Here is a 21,579-nt window from a genome sequence, read left to right as displayed (position 1 = left end):
GGAAGAATGTGTCGATCTGCAGAGGAGCTGGCTGAGCTGGGGAATGTAGGAACCTCAGGGTCACAGAGGTGAGCACACAGAAACAGGAGGGGCACCAGCTGGGAAGAATGTGCCCTGGCACGCAGGCGCAGGAGGCCCCTGTGCGGACAGGTATGCACCGCAGGACGGAGGCTCCAGTTACCTTCCTGCCTCCTCCCCTTCGAGCTCCTTCTTTCCACAATCTGCTGCATACTTTGGTTTCCTACAAAGACTGAGGACAGTGTTAGAATTTTCTTTTAATACTTTGTGGGCTTCATCAGGGACTAATTAAATCTGAATGATTTGGGGGTGATACTAGATGTTTGTACTTCTTTAAAGTTCGTCTAGTGACTTCCATACATGACGCAGGGTTGGCAAACATTTTCTGAACCAGGCCAGATAAGTAAATATTTTAGGCTTGGTGGGCCATATGGTCTCTTGCAACCACTCAACTTTGCTTTTATAGTACAAAAGCAGCTACAGATAATACTTAAATGAACGAGTGTGGCTGTGTTCCCATAAAATGTTTTTGGAGACAATGAAATTTGAATTTTGTGCATTTTCAATCTTTCACAAAATTCTATTCTTTTGATTTCCTTTCAACTATTTAAAGAAGTAAAAGTCATTCTTAGTTTGTAGCTATGCAAAAACAGATGGGAGAGAGGCTGGATTTATCTCACAGGCCGTGGCCTATGGAGATGACCCAAATGCACAGGCCTCCTCATCACAAATGGATCAGGATCTCCATTCTTACACACCAGATTCTAAGAATTCTGTCACCAATAGCAACACTGAAATAAATCAACTTCAGAGCTTTGAATATATCAAGTGTTTCTAAACCCTTGTGGCTGAGACCTAGACTCCAGGCAGTGCTATAATCACTAAGACAAATATCTTCGTTGGAGAACTGGTAGGGAAGCAGCTGGCTTTCCTCACGTAAGACAGCTGCCCCTGACCTCAGGCCATGAACTCTCTATTAAGCATTTATTAGGCACAATTAGAAAGTTTTTTTTTTTTTTTTTTGGTGGTGCTGGGGATTGAACCCAGGGGCATTTTACCTCCAAGCAACACCCCCAGCCCGATTTTTTATTCTTATTTTTGAAACAGGTTCTCACTAAGTTGCAGAGAACCTCACTAAGTAGCTGAGGCTGTCTGAGAACCTGTGATTCTCCTGTCTCAGCCTCCCAAGTACTGGGATTACAAGCCTGCCTCACCATGCCCGGCTCCAATTAGAAACTTTTATAATAAGTAACAACTGTTGGTCTATGAACTCTGGAGTAGAGCCTTCTAATATGGTAGCCACTTAACACATGTAGCTCTCAGCTACTTGAGATGTAGCCAGTCCAAACTGAGTGTATTAAAATGCACGAGTATCCAAGTATGGTGACACACACCACACCTTTAGTCCCAGTACTTTGGAACTGAGATGGGAGAATTGCAGGTTTTGCGGCCAGCCTCAGCAACTTAGTAAGTCCATGTTTCAAAACAAAACCAAAAACAGACTTGGGTATTGCTTGGCAAAAGAAAGTCCCTGAATTCAATCCCCAACAACAACAAAGGGGGGGTGGATGCTGACTGAAGACTTATTATGAGCAATATGAAAAAAAGAATGTAAGATATCCACTAATAATGGTTGTATGCAATAATAATTATCATGTCAAAATGATATTTTGGAAATATTGGTTTAAATAAACCATATTGTTAAATTATGTTGTCTGGTTCTTTTTGTCATTTTAAAATGTGAATAATAAAAAACTGAAAATTAGCCAGGTATAGTTGCTGGCACACACCTATAATCCCAATACTCAGGAGTCTGAGACAGGAGGATGGCAGGTTCAGCAGCTTAGTGAGGCTCTCAGCAACTTAGCAAACTCCTGTTTCCAAATAAAAAATAAAATAGAGCTGGGGGTGTAGCTCAGAGGTCGACTGTTCCTGGGTTCAATCCCCAGTACCAAAAACAAAACAAAAACAAAAACAAACCCCTGAAAATTACCAGTAGAACTTATATTTTTCAGGGCAATAATGCTCTGCAGGGCAATGGCCAAAGTGCTCTGAACCTAGTGTTTGGACCATGTAATTGTGAGGCATGGATGCTACTCTGTAAAGACGCATGCTGGTAGTGATGTTGCACACAGGAATGGCCACTCTGCTGGAGAGGACAAAGTGGTACAAATAGCGGTGCAGCTCCCAAGAGGGGCTGATGATTGACCTGAACTTGAAGGCTAAGAGAAGGACAGATGAGAGGACATCGCCTCCGCCCTGCTCCATGCTGCACCTGGAGCCCAGCTGTGTTCTACTCACTCTCAGCTCTACGGCCTCTCTAGTCTCCGTTGCTAGACCCAGGAGCACAGTCGTAGAACAGGAACACTAGGGTGGGCATATGCTCCATCAACATGCTGGGAGGGAAACTGCGTATGTTACTTATAAAATATCCTTGGTCACTATGTTCTGCACTAATGGAGAGTGGAAGCATTTTACTAGATGGAAGAAGATTCAAGCAAGACAAGTCTAAAGCGCCTTGGAATTGTCCCTGCTTTGACTGTGGGATCTGGCTGATGTTGCTTGCCAGCTGTGGGTCTTCCATCCTTCTCTGCTTCACTTTGCATTGTTTACTGCTCCAACTTATTCTTTATCATTGAGTATTTAATAATTCGGCCTTGACTTATTGTGGTTAATTTAAAATTCATCACTGCCACTCTTTGTCTTTTGGGCCAGCCTCTATCACAGAGGCTGGAAAAGTAAATCCTCAAGTTTTTAGTCTCTCTTGAGGTTGAGAGCTACCATGGGACTTAGTCTTGGCCAAAACGACATGGGTGGAAATTCTCAGAAGAGGCCATTTCTTCATGAAAGGGTAAAGCCAGGACTAGCGGCTCCTGGTCCCTTGCCACGTTTCTGGAAAGGCACTGCGCATCTGGGGATGAGCAGCCAGGAATCCACTTCTCCAGCCATTTCCCACCAGCCTAGGTTACCACCCAGTATGGACTTACACACCGATGAGATTATCACCATTGTGGCCTAATCACATCAACTCTGAACATTAATACAGGAGCTCTTCAGGGGACATCCCATATCTAATCATGACAGGTTGCATATGAGAGAAATGCAAGCCCTGAGCAAGAGGTGGCTTAGGAGGTCAGCCAGTAACACCGGCAGGCCACCCCCTCTTCTCTTGAACCCCCCCCCCACACCCTGAAAATGCTCTCCGCAAGGAACCATCAACACACCATGCTAAGTTGGGTAGGGTGGTACATACCTGTAATCCTCGTACTTGAATGCAAGGAAGGAGGATTGGACGTTAGAGGCCAGCCCCAGCAACTTAGTGAGAGCCTACTTCAAAATATAAGATAAAGGGGCTGGAGTATAGCTTGGGGGTAGAATGCCCCTGGGTTCAATTCCCAAAACTAAGGAGTGGGGGACACTTTGTCAAATGTGCCCCCAGACCCTTGGCCAGGCAGGCTGAGGACCAGAGGGGGTGAAATGGCCACAGCACTGTGGAGGCAGGAGGGACATAGCACAGCGGCTCCTGTCTTGGAATGCTGATCTTGCTATTTGGTAGGCCCGAGGGTATTCAGTGACATGCTTCAGTTCTCCATGAATACCTAGGCCTGGGGATTCTGTGCCGAACTCACACTGGCCTTCTCATCCCAGCAAGGCATCAGGCTCTAGTTAGAAAAGCATTCCTTCCCCAGATAAGAAAAAGCAGCCTCCAATCCCCCAAGAGCCAAGCCAACAGAGGAAAATTGAAAAGATGCCCAGACAACAGCACAGACACATCTGAACTCAGAAAGGAAAATGTCTTTTTACCCTGGGGCTGTTTATCGAGAACTTTTTGATGTAACTAGGTGACACTGGGTAATGTTGATACAGCTACATTCTCTACTTTTCTTTCAACACAATTATATCCTCAGCTTGCTTTCCACAATTTCTTCATCTGGCAATAAATACCTAGGATACTTTGGGTGAAATAAGCCTCTCTTATTTTCTATATAGAACCATATGTGATCACATGTACAGCCAACAGGTAAAGGCACAACCCACACCAGGTAACTTTGCCTGAGTCTATGCTTGGATGTATCTTGTGTATTTTAATTTGGTTAATTCATTTCAAAGTACAAATTAGTTTTTTCTAGAGTGTTATTGCACTGCACACCAAAGTTACATCACAGAGGCATATACATAAGCATGAATATAGGATTTTAAAATGTATATTCTGGCACACATCTGTAATCCCAGTATTTAGGAGGCTGAGACAAGAGGATTACACAGGTTTGAGGCCAGCATGTGGCAACTTTGCAAGACCTTGTTTTGAAAATAACAATAAAATAGGGCTGGCAGTGCAGTTTAGAGGTAGAATGCCCATGGGTCCAATCCCCAGTATGACACAAGAAAAATATTTCTAAAATGTCTATTTTTGTTTTAAAGTTCTTGCAAACGGTGCTTGGGAACTCAGCACTTTCCTTTTTGAGAGTACTGTTTATTTGCTGCACGTTGTAGACAACCTTAGAAACGCTCAGCTCGCACACCCCTCTCCCCACCTCCCTACACACTCAGGAAGGACTCACTGTTACAATTTGTTTTTTCTTCCCCCACTGGTGGCGACTTTGTACCTGTTTCCTGAATGTTTTACACCTTTATATCTATAGACTCTAAGGCCAACCTCTTCCCACATCATGCAAGATTTTTGTCCTAGGTCCTTGACAGAGTCGCTGCTTCTATTATTCTACTAAAGAACCTACTTAGCTTCTGTCACCCCTGCTTCTTCTGAATCCTCACTCCGATGGTTCCTGGACTAGCAAGGCTGTAATCATTGTTTCATTTAGTGGTTGAACTTTTGATTAACAACAGGCACAGTTTTAGGTTTCGCCAGAGGGCAGTGAAACAGTAAAGAGCCTGCAAATCTGGAAAGACAGACAGTAGGCCAATGAATAAATTAATAAATAACAAAACCAGGTATATGTTATCAAAGCATAAAATGGGCTACGGGGAAGAGGGGCCTTTCTGAAAAGGAGACACTTCAGATGGACCCTGAATGTTAAGAACCCTCTCATCACTGATTCTCAGAGCTGCATGTGTGTCCTTCTATTATTAGTTCATCAAAGCCACAGAAACCCTTCTGAAGTGAATGTTAAAAGGAAAGTGGCTCGTGCTTCGTGTCAGTATTTTTGGAGAACAGGATGCTCACTATGCCACAGTGTACCTGCAACCTACTCATTCATGGCGGAGCATGAAGGAACAGCATTGCACGGGGTCAGAATAGCAGGCGTGCTGAGCAGATCTCGGGTAACCACGTGTCTATGGTTTGGATGTAGAATGTCCCCTGGAAGAGCTCAGGTATAAACAAGGCGGAGTGTTCAGAGGTGAAATAACTGAATCACGGGGGTGCTAATATCATCATTGGATATCTCTACTGATGGATGAGTGGACTTATTGGGTGCTAAAATAGGCAGGCAGGGTGTGTCTGGAGGAGGCGGATCACTGGGGGTGTTGCCTTGGGGATTTTATGTCCCTTGTCCCCTCCCCTTGCCTCCACACCCTGAGCTCCTCAGGGAGGATCTGGCCTAACATGAACTGAAACCTTCTGCACTGTGAGCAAATAAATCTTCTTTCCTCTAAGTTGTGGTTATCAAGTATTTTGGGTCACAGCAGTGAAGAAGCTGACCAAAACACCAAGCATCCCTTTTTACTCTCAAGATATATCAGAAGCCCTCCTGGGGCAGTATGTGTGTACATGCATTGCACAGTGTTGTATCTGTGACTGATGAATCGGAGTGGCTAGCCCTAGAAAACTTCAACCACATTTGCGTCCAGCTTTTCTCTGTGAAAAACGAATGATAAAGAGCATCCATCCCAGAAGCATTTGTGGAGTGGGCAACAAATGTAAGTGCCCTGTCAACCAGAAAAAATGGTTAGCAGCCAAAGGACAGATGATGTAGGATTGAAGTTGTCAATACCACTACTTTGGTAGAAATCAAAATGATTTTAACTCCTGTCCATTACATGTCCATTCAATTTGCTAACTAAAATTCTCTAGTTCTATGTTGTGGAAACTCAGGGTTTCAAATAAGATGTGAAAAGATTCCCTTCCTGTGGCGTTGCTTATCTGGCTTATCACACGTTTTGCAAGCAGCTCTGGATACTTCCAGTCTTGAATAAGCGCAGACTCTCAGTCCCTGGGTCAGTGTATAAGCCAGGTATAAAGCAGGCTTGAGCATGTTCAAACCTCCTTTCAAGTGTGGAGGTTGTTGTTCTGGATACAAAGTAAGTCTTAGTTTCATGTTACTGCCAGGCTAGGATTAAAAGAGAATTTGGTTTCCGGAATCCAAAATATTGTTAAGTTCGGATAACAGTATCAATATGCAGGTGAAAGCAAGATTTGCTTCAGGGAATCTATCTATTAGGCAAAGGGCTCTGAAAGGCAGCTAAGATAAAGATGGCAGCCCCATCAAACCATCAATTTTGAGTGATCTTTTACTAAAAAAAAAAGGCATGCACTTATTTGTATGCAATTATAAATACATGATAATATAGCTCTAACTGGTAATTGAACTTGAGTTACAGGTGTTGCTATATTAGTTTTTCTAGGGTCTCTGTAACAAATTATCATAAAGTTGTTGTCTTCAAACCACCAAAATTTATTCTCTCACAGCTTGGGGGCAAATACCTGAAGTCAAGGTATCAGTAGGGCCATGTTTTCTCAGAAGACTCTGAAAGCAAATCATCCCTTGCCTCTTCCTAGCTTCTGGTGAGGAGGTACACAAGGTCACTGTACCGATCTCCTTATCAAAATCCTGCCTTAGCTGTGAGTGATGATACATGCTTATGCCCTCAGTACTTGAGAGCTTGAGACAGGAGGATCACAGATTCAAGGCCAGCCTCAGCAACTTAGTGAGGCCCACAGCAACTCAGCAAGACCCTGTTACAATATAAAAAATAAAATAGGGCTGCAGGGCTGTGGTTCAGAAGAACACACCTGGGTTCAATCCCCAGTACCTTCACCCCTTCAAAAAAATAAATAAAATAAAATAAAAATATCCTCCCTTAGCCCTTAGCTAATCTGAAAAGCTTCCAGGTCTGCCTCGGCCATTTTAGCCATGAGTCCTTGGGCAGGTTATTTAACCTGTCAGGGCCTTGTTTTCCTCACCTGTAAAACGAAAATAATCCTACTTCCCTTACAGAGTTTCTATGATTAAATCACTGAGTCTATAAGAATCGCTTAGTACCAGATTCCGAACAGGTGAAAGCTTATAATTATTATAATGATTGTTCTGGAATTGATCCCATCTGTTACAAATAAGGTCTTGTTTCCAAAACTCAAATCTGATGTCATTCTCTTCTTTAAAATCATATATGTGCTTGATGTGGTGGTGCACACATGTAATCCCAGTTCTTGGGAAGCTAAGACAAGAGAATCACAGGTTTGGGGCCAGCCTCAGCAACTTAGTGTAACCCTGAAATAAAATAAAACTGAAAACTGAAATAAAATAGGGCTGGGAGTGTAGCTGGTAGAATGTACCTTGGTTCAAATCCCAGTATCACCACTACTGCTACAATAGCAACAACAGCAAAAAACTCTTACAGATGAGTAGTAGTTCTGAGTAGATATGACACCTCTTCTGATCCCATATCTCTCCAATCCCCCAGCCCAGCAGATACCCTGTCCCAGGTACACTGAGCAAAATGGTGTTCCTTCTGACACCTCTGTGCTTTTGCTCACACAGTCACTAGCTCTAGAGTGCCCAGACTCCATGTCCACCTGTGAATGCTGACTCCTGACTCGGAGCTGGTCAGAGTTCAGGGGTTCCTGAGAAGGCTCCCGTAGAGCCGTAGTAAGAATGACATGCTCCTTTTCTTTGCTTTCTGGACATAACAATCCCTGCATTTGCTTGAGATTACTTATTACCATATTTTCTTTTATGCATTGTGAGTTCCCTAAGGCTAGGCAAAATGTATTATCAATTCTTAAATCTCTATCTTCTTGGGAGAAAGTAAAACATATGGCTAACAACATATGTTTTAGAGTTGGACAGACCTGTGCTCTCCCTTCTAACCAGCTGTGCAACCTTGGAAAAGTTACTTAAACTGTAAATTGGAATAACAAATTTGCCTGCCTACTGGGCTGAGGTACTGTTTGTAATGCATAATGCCAGAAAGATAGTAAAGGATACTTAGTAAATGCCTTTTAAAAATTCTGGGAGCTGATCACAACGGAAAGAAAAATCATACAAGCCTGAAGGTTGTTGCTGCCTCAAATTAAGTTTCCACTCCTAACGCCCTTGGTTTAATCTTTTTATTTTTGTCCTCAGTCACTCCTTGCCCACTCTCCTCAGTCTCTAACCAAATATTCACGGCTCTCCTAGGTTTTATGTAATTTCAGTCCCAGCAGCCCAGCAGACTTCCTTACTTCCTTCTAGAAAAAATATAAATAACGAAATAAATAACAAAGTCTTTTTTTTTCTTTTTTTTTTTTTGTGTGTGGTACTGGTGTTCCTGGAAGCCCTTCTACCTCCGGGCTACACTCCCAGACCTATTTTATATTTTTCTTTGGAAACAAGGTCTCTTAAGCCAGCAAGGCTGGCTCCGAAACAGCGCGATCCTCCTGTCTCCGCCTCCCAAGCCGGGGGATTACAAGCGTGCGCCACCACACCCGGCAATAACAAAGTCTTAAAGCATGATCTTCTTCAACTCCCTAGTGCTCTATCTTGGGACACACACACACACACACACACACACACACACACACACACACGCACTTACTGCAACAAACTTGTCTTTATATTTCTTCATATTCATTTACACTGACTGTGTCTTTCCTTCCTTCCTGGCTCTGAAAAGGAAATATTCCTTTCTCTGGAGGATGCTAGCCCCTCTTCTGTGTGCCCTTGACCCTGTGCCTGCTGCTTCTCCAGGTGTCTTGCCCTCTCTCCCCCTCTCCTTCCCCCTCCCTCTCTATCATCAACACCTGCTTCCTAGTGAGCATCTTCCCTGGTAACCTACAAATGTATTAAACATCTCATCCCAAATTAAATAGACAACAGAAGTGTCTCCCTCAGTTCTTTCTCTAGATACTTTCTTGTCTTTCTTCTTCTAATTTTACCCAAACCTTCAAAGAACAGTCTAGGAAAACAGTTTCTACTTCATCATCTACATGCTCAGCAAGCCACTATGGTGCAATTAAGGATGATCACTGTACGGAAGCCATCCTCACTAAAGTCACCTGAGCCCTCTTCATTGCCACAGTTAATGGATAGCTTACGGGAACTACTTTAAGTGACTCCTATCTGCAATATAATTGATCACTCTTTTCTAAAAATTATCTGTACTTATATGCTATGGGACAAGACTCTTCTAGATAGACTTCTGATTTGGTAAATTTTCTTTTTTAAAAAATATTTTATAGAATTATGATGTGAAACTACAATGCACTAAATAAAAGTATACTAAAATAGTTATAATCGACAAATATAAATTATACATATTTGCAGTGTGCGTTGTGATATTTTGATATATGTGTATATTGTAAAAATATGACCATGAGCCGGGTGTGGTGGCGCACGCTTATAATCCTAGCACTTGGGAGGCTGAGACAGGAGGATTGCACAGGTTGGAAGCCAGCCTCAGCTAGTTAGTGAAGGCTCTCAGCAACTTAGTGAGACCCTGTTTCCAAATCAAATATAAAATATGTCTGGGAGTAGGAAAGCCCCTGGGTTCCACTCCCAGTACCAGGAAAAAAAAATTATATATATATGACCACGAAGCCAATTAAAATAGCCATAGCTTTTATGTATGTGTATGCATGGCAAAATTTATAATCTACTGTTTTAGACATCTGCACACATACAATATATGTAGTCACCTAGGCCTGGTCATTGTTCCCACTTCTCTTTTTGCCCCTCAGGTTGTTTTGAAAGGCATCCACTTTCAAATTTGTTTCTTACCCTGACCTATAATGCTCCAATCAATGCAACTTCCTTCAGAGTTTCAGTTATCCTATTGCCATTTGAATTTCTTTAATTGAATATTCTTCAAAGATTTAAAATTTGGCTTTTATAAAGGTGATTCATCATTTTTAATCTGTTCCACATTCCCTTTCAGTAGACAGCACAGCACAATCTTCTGCCGCCACCAAGCCTTGCGCAAGGAGGGACAGAGAGCGACTCCAGGTGATATACTTTATGAGGTATGCTGGAAATCTAGGGCACCTTTCTGAAGCCTTGGAGTAAAAAAATAAGCACTGGAAGCAAATTCCCTGGGCTCTTCAAATAATCACCTCCATGTCTCTTTTGATTGTGCATGGGTAAGGCAGGAGATAGTTTTTTCCTAGAATAAAACAGGACAAGAATAAGAATTTATTGTTTTATCTTCTTCAGAATATTTATCAACAACTGCTTCACTTGCTGGTGTTCAGGGTTGTATCCTGGGGTGTCAGTAGAAAGACATGTGTATGGATTCAGGGCTAATGTGCTCCCCTTGGGATAAGAGGACACACCCAAGCCGTTGTTAAGTCATCTGCTCCTTCGTTTTCATAGGACACTGCACGGATGGCTGGCTTCCACATCGGGCTGTATTTATTCATTCATTTCCCTATCTCTCCTTGTCCCGACCTCCTCCATCAAAGAAAATAAAGTTGGACTCATTTTCATGTCTCTACACAGTTCGTGAAACATAATAAATACTCAGTCAATACTTGTTCAACTGAATACGTGAATTCCAGCTTTCCCACCAATTTTATTATGACTCCAGGCAAGTCCCAAATTCTCTGGCACTCAGTTATTTCATATAAAGTTAAGGAGCTGAACTAATCTCTTAAATATCCCTTTCAGTTCCAACATTCTATGATGCTTCTATTATATTTGTTGAAAGGGTGTAATGAAGTGAAAATTAATTTTTAATAGTCAGTAATTACCAACAAAAACATTCCCTATTTCATTACTCAGTTCTTCTGCATGAAGTTTGATGTATAAAGATTTTAACTTAGAATATCTGTAAGCAACAGTTCATAACATTCCCACCTTAAGATGTTGGAGTAAACAGAAATAATTCGCATTTTTAAGGTTAAATCACTAGCAATCCATTCACCAAAAGATTTTAAAAAAATTTTATTGGTGCATTTTATTCATACATCATAATGGAATAAAACAAAACTTGTGTGGATACATGCACAATACATTGCCCATGTATCACTTTGAATCACTTTATGATGTATAACTAAAATGCACCAATAAACATTTTCTTAAAAAAGGAAGAGAATAAAATTTTATTAGGTGTAAAGCACTATGATTTAGACAGGAAAATACTCTAAATGTTTAAAAATATGATTATTTGTTAATAAAATAACTTCTGAGAAAATAAATCAATCCAAACTTTCAGAGAAAGCAAAGAATAATTACTGCAATATAACTAGCTATTGGATTATGAAACTAGTCATGGTTTCCTATTCTTGTATTTTATTATTTTTAGTAACTTGATGTTATAGGCCATACTTTCTAGTTCAAGTATAACCCACTACTTAGTTTGTGAGTCTTTTTTTTAAATAAACTTTTAATTTTGGAATAACTTTGGACTTACAGAAAAGTTGCAAAGTTATTACAGAGAGTTCAGTACACCCTGCCCCAGGTTTCCCTATTCTTAACATTCTTATTTTATTCAGATTGCCATGGTTTTTATGCAATGTTCTTTTGTTCTGTTCCAGGATCACAATCAAGATACCACATTACATTTAGATACTCATCTCCTCAGACTATTCCTGTCTCTGACAGTTTTTCAGGTTTTCTTTTTCGTGATCTTGACAATTTTTGGTAGTACTGAGTCAGGATGATCTTATGATTAGATTGGGATTAGGGGTTCTTGAAAGAAAGAGCACAGACACGACATGCCATTCCATCATGTCACCATATCAAGGCTAAGTCTTGTTACTGTGGCTTCTCAGTGGCAGTGTTGACCTATCACCTGGAGGAGGTAGTGTTGGCCAGGTCTTTTCACAATGCGATGGGTTCTCCAAACTGAGCTCTTTGGAAAGAAGTCACCATGTGCAGCCTGCCCTCAAAAGGCAGGGATATACTTCCCCTGCTCAAGGGCAGAGAGTCTATAAAAATATTTGGATTTCTTTTTGCATGGGAAATTTGTCTCTTTTCTCCGACATATTATTATCTAATCATTTTATCTACATTATTAGGAATCTATGGATTACATTTTTTTTGTGGGTCTGGGGATGGAACCCATAGGTATTTGACCTCCAAGCTACACCCCTGCCCTATTTTTTTATTCTTTATTTTGAAACAGGGTCTCACTGAGTTGCAGAGGGCCTCACTAAGTAGCTGAGGCTGTTCGCGAACCTCGATCCTCTGGCCTCGGCCTCCCGAATGCTGGGATTACAAGCGTGCGTCACCACGCCTGACTTGGATTATTTTAAAATAAGAAATTTATATCAAATAGAAGTAAATGGTAAACAAAATCAAGATAAAACAGTGGTCAGGGAGCCAAGGACCATCACTTTTTTTCTTCTTTTTTTTCTTGGTACACTATAGTTTCACATCATAATGTGGATCATATTGACAATGGCATACACTCGCACAGGACTTTGTGCCCCCCACACCGCTTCCCTTTCCCCCTTCCCAACAATGAGTGTCCAGGTTGACCGTGCTATATTCACACTTATACACATATTTCAAGCCCTTTGGAAAGATACTCAGGAGGGTATAGCTGAATCATATGGTGGATCTATTCCCAGTTTTCTAAGGAATCTCCACACTGATCTCCATAGTGGCTGAACTAGTTTTCACTCCCACCAACAGAGTAAAAGAGTTCCTCTTTTCCCACATCCTCGCCAACATTTGTTGTTATTTGACTTCTTTATGCTTGCCACTCTGATTGGGGTTAGATAGAATCTCAGTGTAGTTTTTATTTGAATCTCCCAGAGAAATAGTAGTTAAAACAGCATGGTATTGGCACAACAACAGGCATCCAGACCAATGGAACAGAATAGAAGGGAAAAACAAACCCACACATCTATAGTCAATTGCTCTTTGACAAAGGGACCAAACTCATACGCTGGAGAAAAGACAGCCTTTTCAACAAATGGTGCTGGGAGAACTGGCTATCCATTTGTAGAAAGATGGAACTATATTCTTACCTCTCACCGTGCACAGGAATCAACTCGAGATGGATCAAAGACTTAGAAATTAGACCAGAGACTGTGAAGCTATTAGAGGGGGGCACTGGCTCAACACTCCAACATAGAGGCACAGGCAGTAACTTTTTCAACAAGACCTTCAAAGTGCAGGAAATTAAAGTAAGAATTAACAAGTGGCATGGCATCAAACTAATAAGTTTCTTCTCATCAAAGGAAACCATCAAGAACGTAAAGATCATACAGAATGGGAGAATATCCTTACTGGCCACCACTCTAATAGAGGGTTAATATCTAGAATATAGAGAGCTCAAAGGACTCTACACTACCAAAACAAATAACCCAATTAAGAAATAGGCAATGAACTGAACAAATACTTCACAAAAGAAGAAATAGAAATGGCCAATAGATACAGGAAAAAATGTTCAACATCAGCTTAGCCATCAGGAAGATGCAAGTCAAAAGGACCATCACTTCCATTATCCTGATGTGAATTAAATTCTCTTCAGCTGATTTAGACCCACTACAGGAAACCACAGCAGAGTACAATGAACAGAGAAAAGTGCACTTAAATGTGCATTTCAACTAATTTTCACAAACTAAATGAACCTATGGACTAGTATCTAGTGCAAGAAATAAAATATTATTATCCATCTGGGAGCTCTCCTATGTGCCCTCCCTCCTTATCACTGTGTCTTCTCCACTCAGTGTATCTGTGAACTTCAATTCTACAAAGACAGGTATGTTTTGCCGTGTTTGATCTTCATACAAATGGAATTCTATCATTTATTTCTACCTAGTCTGGTTTCTTTTTTCTTTTGCGGTACTGGAGATGGAACCCAGGGGCATTTTATCTTCAAGCAACACCCCCAGCCCTATTTTTTATTCTTTATTTTTTGAAACAGGGTCTCTCTGAGTTGCAAAGGGCCTCACTAAGTAGCTGAGGCTGTCTTTGAACCGCAATCCTGTTTCAACCTCCCAAATGCTGGGATTACAAGCATGCACCATCATTCCTGGCTTGTGTCTTGTTTATTTCACTCAATATTTTCTGGGAAAATGATGCATTCAGGAGAGACGCTTCTCAGGAGAGAGGCATCCATGTTGTTATTTGTTACTGCAGACTATTCTCACTCCTGTGCAGCATAAATATATACTATGAGAATATCATGATGTGCTTCTGTGTGTGTGTGGTGTACATCTTACTGCTAAATGGATAATACTTTGTAGTGTGAATACACCACATGTGAATACATATCTAAATTACTTAAACCGGGCGTGGTGGTGCCGGGTTGTAATCCCTGCATTTGGGAGGCGGAGACAGGAGGATCGCACTGGCTTAAGAGACCCTGTTTCCAAATATAAAAAAGTAAGCCGGGCGTGGTGGCGCACGCTTGTAATCCCCGCGCTTGGGAGGCGGAGACAGGAGGATCGCGCAGGTTCGAAGCCAGCCATGCTGGCTTAAGAGACCCTCTTTCCAAATAAAAAATAATATAAAAATAGGTCTGGGAGTGTAGCCCTAAGTTAGAAGGGCTTCCAGGAACCCCAGTACCACAAATAAATAAATAAATAAATAAATAAATAAATAAATAAATAACGTATAGTGTGGACATTCCACATGTTTTTACGTTCTCTTCTGTTGATGTGCATCGGGTAGTTTTCTGTTTAGGACAGTATGTATATTGCCACTCTAGATATTCAAGTATATGGCCATTAGTGAACATATGTACATAGTTATATTCATTTTATACCAAAGAATGGAATTATTTCATCACGGGATATATCCCTATGATCATAGGACACCTCTATGATAATGATGTTCTCCAAGGGAGCTACACCCACTTATACTCTGGTCAGCAGGGTATGGTATGAGAGTTATATTTGTTCTACATTCTTGGTAACACTTAAAATTGTCCACCTTTTTCATTTGTGAATACTGTAGTATTAAAGTCTTGGTTTTTTCCTGATAACTTGTAAGTCTGAGGACCATTTCATATATTTATATATAATACCAGTAAGATATGATTTAATTTTTATTTTGCTTTTTATTATTTTATTTGCAATTATTGCAGTTGTTCATCAGTGAGGTTCAATGTGATAAATAAATACATGCATACAGCTCCTTGCACCTCCCTCCACATGCCATTTCGCTCCCCTCTCCAACCTCCTCACATATGTTAATGAGATTCCTAGTAATACCTTCACATGTTGCCATGGTATGATCTGAGCTGTTTGCTTCTTCAGTCCTTCCTCTTCCTCTTTCCCCCAAATCCCTCCACTACTCTACAGTCCTCTCTCTGCATTATTCCCTCATGTTTCCTTGTCAAATTTTGTTTTTGATGACCACCCTTTGTGTTCAATTTGAGAAAGTTTTGCTTACTCAGGATGAGATAGATGACCTAAAAGAGGGGCTGGAAACCTGTAACCTACAAGCCAAGTCCAGCTTATTATCTACTTTTGTAAATAAAGTTTTATGGGGCATGGACAGGCTCACTTACTCCTGGCATTGTTCACAACGTCGCTTCATGCTACCACAGCAGAAAGCCGAATGACTGCAAGAGACTATTACCTCCAAAGTCTGAAGTATTTACTATCTAGCCCTTAAGAAGTTTGCCAACCTCCATTCTAATAGGTCTTTAAAAAAACTTTTACACTTAGGTTTGCAATTCATCAATAGTTGATTTTTGTGCATGTTTTGATTAAAAAAAAGGTTCATTTTTCCCCCTTAAGGCTATCCAATTGACCATGCAGCTCTTATTGAAGGAAAATAATCCTTTCCTCCCTGCCCTATGGTGCTTTGTCAGAAATAAGGTAAACTGCATGTGCAAATGTGTGTTTAGGCTCTGTATTCTGTTTCATTGGTTTATCACGCTCTATTTGTGTGCCAATATTGCTGTCTTAAATTCTATCGCTCTACAATAGGCCTCACATTTGTTATTCTAAGTCCACCACAAGATCTTGGCTATTCTTGGTCCTTTACCTTTTCATATACATTTTACAAAGTTCGATAATGATTTTGCCAAATATTTTGATTCTTAGGAAATGAGAAAAACAAGTTTCCATTTTAAAAATATACTTTTTCAGATATAAAATGAATGCTTCAAACTAATTATGAGTTTGAAATTATCCTTTCAGTAAACCAAGCTTTAAAGTTCTTAAGAAAATCCCTCCCTGAATCTTCCTCAGTGTTTTCAATCCAGAGGGGGCCACACTGATATAAAGCCATATTTCATCTAGGTCTGTTTATTTATTTATCATTATTATTTTGTGTGTGGTACTGAGGATTGAATCCAGGGGCATTCTACCGCTGAGTTACACCCCCACCCCTATTTTATTTTTATTTTGAAACAAAATAAAGTAGGCTTACTGTTTGCTGAGGCTATCTTCGAACCTGTGGTCCTCCTATGTCAGCCTCCCAAATACTGGGATTACAAGTGTGCGCTACTCTGCCCAGCTGAGGTCTGGTTTTTTTTTTTTTTTTTTTTTTTTTTTTTTTTTGGTGGTACTGGGGTTCCTGGAAGCCCTTCTACCTCCGGGCTACGCTCCCAGACCTATTTTATATTTTTGAAACAGGGTCTCTTACGCCAGCGCGGCTGGCTTCGAACCTGCGCGATCCTCCTGTCTCCGCCTCCCAAGCGCGGGGATTACAAGCGTGCGCCACCACGCCCGGCGTGAGGTCTGTTTTTAAAGTGTCTTCTTACCCAACAGGCGACAATTGATAGATTAAGCTGAGTAGGTATGCTATATACTCTTCCATACACCTAGTGAAATTTAGTAAAATTTTGAATTGACATTAGATATCATGTTACTTCATAGCACATTCCCTACATTATCTCTTTAGTTCTAATAACCCTGGAGGGAGGGAGGTGAGGGATGGCCATTTGCTAAGTAAACACATGTTAATATTGTCAAAATACCCATGTCTTCACAGAATCAATTTTGACTTCTATGAAGCCACTTATTTTATCAGAATAAAAAAAATTTGCTACTTAGTGTATAAAAGCATTTGGTAATTTACAATGAATTATGCATACATATTATAAACTGGTATCCACCCTTCTAAATCTATTAATTACTCTTTTCAACAATTATCTTTAAGACTTTCCTTATTGTATTTTGTCAAAAGGTCGGATCTAGCTGGGCGTGGTGGTGCACGCTTATAATCCCAGCATTTGGGAGGTTGAGACTGGAGGATCGCAGTTCACGGACAGCCTCAGCTACTTAGTGAGGCCCTCTGCAACTCAGTGAGACCCGGTTTCAAAATAAAGAATTAAAAAACAGGGAAGGGGGTGTAGCTTGGAGGTCAAATGCTCCTGGGTTCCATCCCCAGACCCGCAAAAAAAAAAATTTTGTGTATAATCTTTTGCATCAATGTACTCTCTTCATCAATACTCCATAGCATTTAAAAATATGAATGCGGGGCCGGGCGTGGTGGTGCACGCTTGTAATACCCGCACTTGGGAGGTGGAGACAGGAGGATCACGCAGGTTCGAAGCCAGCCTTGCTGGCTTAAGAGACCCTGTTTCCAAATAAAATATAAAATAGGTCTGGGAGTATAGCCCGGAGGTAGAAGGGTTCCATCCCCAGTACCATAAAAAAAAAAAAAAAAAAGAATGTGGGGCTCGGTGTGGTGGCACACATGCTTGTAATCCCAGCATTTGGGAGGCAGAGACTGGAGGATCACGGTTCGAGGACAGCCTCAGCTACTTAGCGAGGCCCTTCACAACTCAGTGAGATCCTGTTTCAAAATTAAAAGACTAAAAACTAGGGGTAGGGGTGTAGCTTGGAGGTAGAATGTCCCTGGGTTTTATCCCCGGTACTGGGAAAATATATGTGTGTGTGTGTGTGTGTGTGTGTGTGTGTGTGTGTGTATGTGTCAGAAATATAGAATTTACTAATTTAGATTTAGGACCAAATTACATAGTACAATATATTTCACAGACTCAGAATAAAAAATGGTACTGAATTAGTGAAAAGTTTGCATCATAAAATATGAAAAATACATTTTTACTTTACACCAAAGACCTTAACAATCTTGGAATTATGAATTTTATTTTATTTTATTTTATTTTTTTGTATAATTAAAGTTTATTTGAGCACAAAATACTTTCTCTGTCTATAAAATTGCTATTAGCAGAGCAACAACATGTCCTGTCCAAGGGGGACAGATCTCACCAGACTACTAAAGCCAGGTTCACAGGTCCCCTCCTTTTTCTTACTCTGATATATACATGTGCAAAGAAACTAGAGTCCTCCATCAAAGTATGATGGTTTCTTCAGAGAGAGAAAAAGGGGACCCAGGATGGTTTTGAGTGGGCCAAGCCACTAGGCCACACCTTGAAGTGTCCATGGATAGCTCTACTGCAGGTATCTGCTGAAAGAATGGGGCATTTGACTCACAGGAAGCACTGGCCTATGTTACCAAGAGAGTTGCCCACTGAAGCAACTCTCCATAATATTTTCATGGTAAGGGTTAATGTGTGTCCAGCTTGTACTTTTTTGAGCAGGGAACTGTCCAGGACCAGGGCTCACACCATGCTCTCCAAGTTCTCTTTGGATAGGTCCTCAGCTGCTGCCTTAGCCTGCGTCTCAGAGAGTGTGTAGGAGTCTTGGTAATCTTGAAGCACTTTGACCACCTCCAGGTGGTTGAGCTGCACAGCATCATCCAGGGGAATGTTGCCCCACCTGTCCTTGACAAAAGGATTCACTTTGCAAGCCTCGATCAGAAATTTAACAACTTCCATGTGTCCTTCAGCCGCAGCAACGTGCAGAGCAGTGCGGGAGTCATAGTCTTTCTGTTCCATATCCATGGCTGACAAGGCAAACCTTCGAAGAGCTGAGACATCTCCACTATAAGCAGCAAATAACAGGTTCACTACAGTCTTGTTCCGGACTTCTCCCCCTTCACGCCGTGGGTCTAATTTCCGGGCACAGTGCCGCAGGTTGTCATAGTTGTGGAAGTTAAAGAGAGATACCAACTTCTGGCAGAAGTTGATGCCCCTTTGGCTGTTCCCCAGCTTGTCCAGTGGAGGTGACAGACACATCATTCCCATAACATTGGGTACCACCAGAAGGATGGCTCCGGTTACAGCTGACTTGGCTGGCAAGCCCACATGGAAGGCAAACTGGCCAGAGAAGTCATACATGCCACAGGAATGCATGAGGCTGAGGGTGTTGCGCACAGCCTCTGCGCTCAGCACGCTCTCGCCTGTGATGGGGCAGATCCCTCCGTTGGCCAGGGTGGCTGCCATGACACTGCCTGATTCACAGGTGACTTCCACGGAGCACAGCTGGAAGTAGAGATCGAGGGCAGCAATCATGTCCACCCCCTTAGGAAAGCACTTCTTTTCCTTGAGATAATAGCCGATGGCATAATTCCGATCCCCTGTTTCCTTCTCTGACTGGAATGTGGCATTGCTGAAACTCATGTATTCATTCCCAGCCATTTTGTTAAGATACTGCAACACAAAATCGAACTTCTCTGCTTTATTACAGTCCATCTTGATCAGGGAGCTGACAACGATGGCACCGGCATTGACCATGGGGTTATGGGGAATTCCTTCCTCATTGAGGGAGAGCTTGTTGTAGCGCAGGCCACTAGGCTCCTTGCCCACAAATTTGTGCACATAGTCAGTGCCCAAGGTGCTTACGGAGATGGCATAGGTGAGGGGCTTCACACAGGACTGCAGGCAGAAGGGGATCTTTGTGTGGCCCACAGAATGCCTCTGCCCATCCACGGTGCACAGGGAGACGCCCCACAGGTCTGGGTTGGACTTGGCCAGCTGAGGGATGTAGGCCGCGACCTTGCCTCCAGTGGGCTCTTTGGCATCCTCAAAGATGCGATCCACATGGCACGTGAACTCCTCAAAGTCAGGAATGACAAACTTCTTTCTGAATGCCTGGGTCAGGAGTACAATGTTGCTGCTCACACACTTTTGGAAGAGTTCTCTATCCAAGAGGCCACCACTGCTGGACTCTTGGACCATGCGGTGCATCTGGCTCATGCAATCTCGGAGCCGAGGATCTGATGTCTGTAGTCCTGTGGCTTTCAGTGCGCTAGTGAACTGGTGGATAGGAATTCGTTCCTGGCCCTCAGCAATAGTGTAGAAGAGCAAGTCACCGAGGCGGGACAGCATGCCACTCTCTGATACATCATGATCCGGGCGCTGCGGCTGGTGGCTGCGTGGCGGCTCCGGGCCCCGCCACGCCGCCTCGCCGAATTTTTTTTAGTATTTGTTAAAAACCATAGACTATCTCCCTGGAATAATACACAAAACATATTTGTTTGCATATAATTATTTAGAGATTTTCAAAGTCCTCCTTCCACATCCATAAATACTCCATCCACAGACCCCGTCCTCTACTCCATGTCTCCCCTCTCTTGCTTCTCAAATGCAGGAACGATTAGATAAATCAATTACCAAAATTATATATCTTGTTTTAATGAAGCCTGAAAAACAAGTTCCTATTTCTAAATTGCTCTATCATCAGAATATTGTATGTATTTATGGTGTACAACATGATGGTTTGGTGTACATACACACAGCGAAAGGGTTATTATATTCAATTGATTTAACATATCCATCCTCTCACAGTTACTGTGTAACTGTGCATGCATGTGTACAAATGTGCGTGTGTGTTTCAAAAGCACCTAAGTATGAAAATGTGCTCATTGTCACTAATCATCAGAAAAATGCAAATCAAAACCACAGTGAGAGGGCACCATGTATTTGCTATGATGGCTATTATCTAAAACACAAGAAACGACAAGTGTTGGCAAGAGTGTAGAGAAAAGGTGACTTCCGGGAAGATGGCGACTGAGAAAAGCGGGGCTTAAGAGTCCTGCTAAAAACCAATCTCCATTACCACAAAATCAGCGCCTTTCATAGCCACAAAACACCATCACCAGAGAAACAAAAAAATCACCAGGCTCCAGAGAGAAAGCCGACTGAGAACAGAGCTCAGAGCCACAGAGGAGATACACCGGCCTCACGCCCGAGGACGCGGCAGCAGCGCCATACTGCCGGCGGCAGCGGCGAGTTCACCGGACGGCTACAGCAAGCCGAGGTGAGCCGCTGTGGAACAGCCAGGCGGGATTTTTCAGCACAGGGAGCATCTAAAGCTCCCAGTGGCTGAGCTCAGCACATGCTGCAGGGACTCAGAGTGGAACTCAAAACCAAGAAGAAATAAGCCAGCCTCATGGCCGAGGATGTAGCAGCGGCGCCATATTGCCACCGGTGGCAGCAGCAGCGAATATTAACGAGTCCAGTACAGCTACATCTGCGAACTCAAGAACAGTGAGTCAAATTGCGGGTCACAGAGGAGAAATTCCAGTATTGTACTTCCTGGGACTCGACCCAGTGGGGGAGTGGCGGTGGCAGAGATATCACACCATAGGAGAACGTGCAACCTGGCACCCCCCATAGTCTAAAGCAGCC

General features: G+C 42.1%; 2 protein-coding genes across 6 annotated transcripts in view; both read right to left on the bottom strand.

Annotated features, from left to right (window-relative positions):
• The window catches only part of KCNQ5 (potassium voltage-gated channel subfamily Q member 5), a gene marked incomplete at both ends in the record, with an annotated part of 602,709 nt that overhangs the window by 420,651 nt on the left and 160,479 nt on the right, over positions 1 to 21,579 (bottom strand). The gene's annotated exons all lie outside the window — the stretch shown is intronic.
• On the bottom strand, positions 18,670 to 19,991 carry LOC308265859 (glutaminase liver isoform, mitochondrial-like; the record flags this gene model as incomplete). Its single annotated transcript, XM_080699805.1, has 2 exons — positions 18,670 to 19,864; positions 19,945 to 19,991. The coding sequence occupies 2 exons, from the start codon at positions 19,989 to 19,991 to the stop codon at positions 18,670 to 18,672; spliced, it is 1,242 nt and encodes a 413-aa protein (XP_080555931.1).

This window comes from Muscardinus avellanarius, assembly GCF_963383645.1.
Source record: "Muscardinus avellanarius genome assembly, chromosome: 8".
Taxonomy (NCBI): domain Eukaryota; kingdom Metazoa; phylum Chordata; class Mammalia; order Rodentia; family Gliridae; genus Muscardinus; species Muscardinus avellanarius.
Note: the sequence above shows the minus strand (reverse complement) of the source record. Positions and strands in the feature narration are given on the sequence as shown.